We start from the raw sequence: 6,225 nt of genomic DNA, 5'->3' as shown, positions 1-6,225 counted from the left end.
CAAAACTTTCTTCAGTAATACATTTGCATAATAAAAGATACTGACTATCTTTGGGGTGTGTATAGGTAAGCATTGATAATCTGGAATCAGTTTTAAATGTATTTTACAGTTTAAAAAGAGTTATTTAGATCTTTATCTTACAATGTTCTCAAGTAAACAAATGATCTATGTATGCAGTGGGTAAAATAGACTAAATTTGGGAGCAGTTACTACTTTCAAGCACAAAAGTTTTGGCACACAAATTCCAAAAATCATGAAAAAGTTAGATCAGAAAATAATAAAAACAATAACAAATGAAAATTTTGCTTAATTTTTTTTTCTCTGTCATGTCTTCTGGTATTGTTGTCTTATCCCAAATCCAATCTGAGTAGATGCACATAAATAAAACATATTATTTAAAAGTATATTTTTAGTTTTTCAAAAAATATTTATTAGCTTTTTGAATTAAAAGTATTTCTTAGTTTTTTCACTTTGACCACCCACTACAACTCCAAACTCAAATTCTCAGCAAGTTTCCACTGTGCAGAAACTTGTCTCATTTGCACTCGATTACCACTGCCCAAGTTAATTTTGTGTTTTACCTTCTGATATGTTATACGCTCATGAAATACTATGCCCCTACATGTCAAATTCAGATCAAAACATTGCCTAAGCAGGTGAAAGAAAAAAGTTAACTTTTCCATCTGGCAAAATCCCAGCTGAGATCGAGATCACTTTTCTTTATCAGGGGATGAACTTACAAAACAATGTTTCAAGTTCGAAAGAATAAAAAATTCTGAAATGAATCAATAGCCATGACAAAACTATTATGCATGTTACAAACATCTTTTCCATACAACACCTTTATAATAATAACAATTATTATTTGTAGTAGTGGTAGTAGCCAGTAAATACTGTTTTTCTTGCTGTTCAGGGCATTGTAAGAAAGTAGATTTTTGCAGAAAAATATTATACCTGCAGCAATCAGTCCATGTATATGGCATTCACATAAAGAATGCTATGACAAAATGATATGTAGGTACAAAATGATAATCAATACCTTTGAAAAAGTTTATGAAACACAATGATAATAATCAGAGGTAAAGAATGTAAGAATATACAGCTTCTGACCCCAGAGGTCATTGGCAGTTGTCTTATCTAACAAACTAATCACCTCAACCTAACTCTACAGACTACCACACTGAACATTAGTGAACTACCATATCATGTGAGCACAAGATTTTAGCTTTAAAGTAATATTCTCAAAGAACAGACAACATGCTATCATTAATGAAAACATTGGGCAATTTTTTAAAAGTATCCAAAGAAAGGAAAAAAGATAGCAGGCAACTCAGGGATCTTGTATTTTCAAACAACTTAGATCTGATTAAAAAGACTAAAACAGCATTTACCACAGCAGGGGTTTCATTATGTAGAAAAATGAAAAGTTTCAAACCTTTTATAATTTGTCTTAAAGGGCAGACCAGTTGCTTCAGTATTGTTCCCATATACTTATGGAATCTCCATAACCTACTAATATCCTCCAGATAATTGTCAAACGTTTTTTCAGAAAACAATTCATATTTTACCTGTTACTTTCCCTATTGTATCTTTTGTATGGGTTTGGTCAATTCTACCGACTTCTGTGAGAGCCAAAACTTTGGGGCCATCTTATGCCATTTCAATTTTAGTTGCCAGGGCAAAGAAGCCACACACTATTGCCAAAGCTCTTATTCTTCTTGCAGCTAGATTAGTAAAGATGCTGTCGCTTAACTAAGCTTTATATCAATATCAAAAAATACAGTAAGCAGTCATTTTGATGATAATTCCAATAATATATGAGAGCAAGTGGTGGAGAGGATTAGAAAGAGCAAGTTATTTTCCCTAGAGGTTGATGAATCCATCGATTATTCAGGGGCAGCACAGTTACTGGTCTATGTTCAGTACATTTGGGAAAACACAGTAAAAGAAGACTCTCTTCTGCAAGGCACTGTCAACATGTACTACGGGAAAGAATATTTAAGCTCTTCAATGCATTTATAGTGGGCAAACACATTAATTGAAACAGTTGTGTATGGATCTGCACTGATGGAGCGAAAGCTATTTTAGGTAACATGAGTGGGCTTGTCAGCAGACTTTAAAAAGTGGCCCCAGAGGTCTAGTGGACACACTACATGATTCACAGGGTGGCTGTTGCTGATAAGAACATGGATCCCTATCTTAAATCAATTTTGAGTCAAGCTTTTTAAAAATAAAGCCACTGAATTCCTGACATATTACAAGTCACTTTGAAGAAATGGGATCAGAGCATCAACATTTACTATTGCACATAATAGTATTCTGACTGTCACAGAGAAGAATTCTAACTGATCTGTTTGAATTGAGAGATGAAGTGAAGTGAAGTTGTTTCTAACAGAAGTGGATTCCTCCCCTGAAGAAGCATTTAAGTGACCTCAACTGGTTGACAGTAATCACATATGTAACAGATTTTAGGTCATTTAAGTTCACTGTATGTCACTATAAGGGAAAAAAAAACATTCTGAAATTCAATGACAAAATTAATGCCTTTACTATCAAACTGGATCTTAGGAAGACACAAACTGAAAAAAAAAAACTATGTTTTTGACACTGAACAATCTTTTGGAAATCTCATCCAATGATGTTGCTGTTGGAGATATAAAAGAACATGTGGCTGAACACCTCTCACACTCAGAGCCCAGTTTTTGAAATATTTACCTGATTGTGACTTAACTGCATTTAACTAGATAAGAAACCCATTCAACTACTAGTTATCACCAAATTCAAATCTCACCTTGAAAACCTAAGAATAACTGATTGACATCTTATGTAATTCCATTCTGAAGCAGCAATTCCAGTCCCAGCCTTTGGCTGACTTCTGGGTTTCCATAGAAGTAGGATATCCCCAAATCTCAACTGTAGCAAGATAAGTGCTTCTCCCATTCACAGCCACTTATTTACACAAATCTGGAATCTTAGCTTTTACATATTTAAAGTATAAATACCAGGTGAAACATAATGTGGGAATGATTTAAGGGTTTGCCTCCATCCCTTAGAGACACGATTGAAAAAAAAATGTGGGCTTCAAAATACCAGCACTCTTGGTTACGATTATTACCATATGTTAGACAACATTATGAATATTACCATAAGTTAGAAAATGATAGTGCCATAATCACTGGAAAAGGCTTCTACCTCCCCAAACTGTATCTTATTGTCTATAAAAGGTAAGATGCTTTTTTTTTCAGAAAATGTGTTTCTTAACGTTCCATATGTTTATTCCTGAAAACCGTTATCTTACGCACTGAAAGCTTTCAGCACCTTTGACAGCATGATTAATGATTATATGCTTCATTTAGTGATCTAATGCTCCTATAAGTATGAAAAATAAAATGCTATTGCTTTGTCTATATATGGGGGAGGTGGAGTTATCACAGCCAGCAAAATAAGTTTGAGAACCTCTGGCCTAGATGAACCAACAGGTTCCTTGTTGTCCTTAAATCTTCTTAATTTATGCTAATTTTTAAGTTCAAACAACTACCTTACTTTATTTTATAATCTCCCTTTAAAAAACAACAACTTAAGACCAAAGTTTCTAAACCTAATTTTTTCTTTTAAAATTTTATTTCATTAAACAGTAAAAATATCTATATTCTCTTTCTTGTTTGTAATAGTTTCTGACAGATCAAGACACAAAATAACATTAAGATGTTTGATAAAAACATCCTCACTATCACATGTTAACTTAGTTACTGATCTTTAATATTGACATTTGGTAGCTCCATAATTTATTCCATATGACTGAAAAGAAACTTAAGAACAAGCAAGCTGACTGAAAGCCAGGTTACCCTTAAGTTACCTAAACAACCAAATAGAACACCCCAACCCAAACTAAATGTTGTCCTTCACATTCATACATCTGACCAGTATAAGCCTATGTACACCTAGGCTTACAGTATATGCCAACTCTCATGAAAACCATTCCACAAGTTTATAAAATGCTACTTAAATCTACAGATGTTTTTGTTGCTGCTATCTCCCCCCCCCAAAAAAATATATTACTTTGTAGTAGAGGACACAAAAAATGTACTATAATAATTACAACTGTGCAATTAGTTTGCTAATCACTTAATCAACAGCCCCATTAATTGATTAGTACAGTGTTCCTCAAACCATTGTACATACAAGCGAAAACAAATAAGTTGGTGACAGGTGCTCCTAATGTCAGTTGTCTTACGTAGAGTCAGCAGTTGAAAAATAAAAATAAAATTGGTGGTTGGTGCTGACAGTCAGTTGACTACCTTTTAGTCAACAGTTCAAAAGTAATGACAGTAGCAGATAGCCTTAGTTGCTTTGCCATAACAAAGACAAAACAAGCAATTTAGTAGCAAAGGGAATCAAACTCACTGAATAGAGTTGAAGCACAAAAAGCTCATAAGGCTAAAATTGGGCAAAGCACATATAGCCCACCATATAGCTTTATGCTTAACAACAAACAAATATAGGAACAATATTTTTGACAACTTAGATAGTTCGAATAATCAAAAATAGTAATAATCTGAAACACTACTTTCAATTAGTTGATTATTTCCATGATAATCAATTTAATCATAATTTTGATTATTTTACTCTTAGAATAATCATATACATTAATTTTCATTAGTTAATTATTTTGTGACAATCAATAATAATTGGAAATACTAATCTTGATTAATCAATTAATTTATGTAGCACTAATCAATGTAAACACTGCTCATAGGTAATTGACATAGGTAAAGGACTTGATACTAACTCTTTTTTTTGGGGGGGGGATGTACAAAAGTTTGAGAATTAAACAGTCGACACAAGCATTTAAAGTGATTTGGTTTATAAACAAACTCTCAGAAACTTGTCAGATTGTTAAGATAAGATCAGACATGAATGCTACAGGTCATAGTTATGAATATTTGAAGACTAAATATAGATTTATCCATTAACAGAATTATTTCTCTTTTTGTGTGATAAATTTTATAAGTAATTTATTAAAAGAGGTTTTCAATCAAAATTAAAAAACTCTGTTAAGTAAATTTTCAGTTGGAAAATGTAACATTTGAATATGGGAATTTTACTAATAGAAGAACTTTTGCTTATGTTATAAGAAGTCACTATAACTATAAGTATAACAGCATAAGAATAACTGACCCAACTTGCAACTTATGAACCAAAGAACACTAATATTTCAAATAAAGTTTGATTTATTCAAATAAAAAAAATTCAGAAAGAGCTTATTCTCACTCAGTCAAATGCCATCCCTACTATCTTGTTTGCATTGTTTTTGAAGGATTGATATTGTACATCCCTACATTTACTCACTTTAGTGATTTACATCCTTTTTTGAAAAATTTAATCTTTAGTTGTTACTATTAATACTATTACTATTACTAGTACTACTGTGTTTACAATACAATTTGAACAATACTGATAACTAACAATCGACAGCTTTTCTCTTGTTAGGAAATTTGAAAAGATATATTAGGAAATTCAATTAGCTTTCTGACGTGTAATAATATTAATTATAAATAAACTATATTTTTCATTTCGTACCTCATCCTGATTGCAAATGCCACCACCAGTGTAGTACACAGGAGCGCAGGATGGATCTTTTTCATCCGCCATGACACCTGACAGCACATTTGAAAACGTGAGAGAGAAACATATAGATTGTTGTCTAACTTTATGTCAATTTGTTTGATAAACGTAACAATATGTTAAACTTAAATACATAGAAATAAATAATATATATTTTATATATAAATGAACTAATCAAAGTATTTAACTCCCAAAACAAGATAGCAAATGGCTTTTTAATAACTGTGTGTGATAACATTTATCAGGTTTTACTGCATCTTTATTTCGTAGTCTGAAGATACTTCATAAAAATAAAATAGGTGGGAGGACGGGAGGAAGAAGAAAATCAGGCATTAATAATGTAGTGTAGAATGGATGCGCAGAAGTATAAGTATAGAGAAGCGACAACAGTTTACTTTTTGATTTGTTTGTTTCTTATTAAGTTCAAAACTACACAGTGAACTTTCTGTGCTGTGCTCATCGCGAAACCGATTTTTAGCGCTTCATGCTCTCAGGGTTGTCGCTGGGCGATATATATATATATATAGCAGATTTTGTTAAACAAGACCGATGTCTGTAGGTTTACTTTCTTCTTAGAATTCTTCTCAAGAAGTCGATAAG

At 32.2% G+C, this 6,225-nt stretch overlaps 1 protein-coding gene across 2 annotated transcripts in view; it reads right to left on the bottom strand.

Moving 5' to 3' along the window:
• Positions 1–5,653, bottom strand: part of LOC106460920 (palmitoyltransferase ZDHHC17-like) — a 57,181-nt gene extending 51,528 nt beyond the window's left edge. For both annotated transcript variants that reach the window (XM_013920677.2, XM_022387721.1), the window contains exon 1: positions 5,581–5,653. In XM_013920677.2, the coding sequence (XP_013776131.2) occupies positions 5,581–5,652 (72 nt within the window). In that variant the 5' untranslated portion in view covers position 5,653. The remainder of the gene's footprint in view (positions 1–5,580) is intronic.
• Between the last annotated feature and the right edge of the window lie 572 nt (positions 5,654–6,225).

Source organism: Limulus polyphemus, unplaced genomic scaffold, assembly GCF_000517525.1.
Source record: "Limulus polyphemus unplaced genomic scaffold, Limulus_polyphemus-2.1.2 Scaffold863, whole genome shotgun sequence".
Taxonomy (NCBI): domain Eukaryota; kingdom Metazoa; phylum Arthropoda; class Merostomata; order Xiphosura; family Limulidae; genus Limulus; species Limulus polyphemus.
Note: the sequence above shows the minus strand (reverse complement) of the source record. Positions and strands in the feature narration are given on the sequence as shown.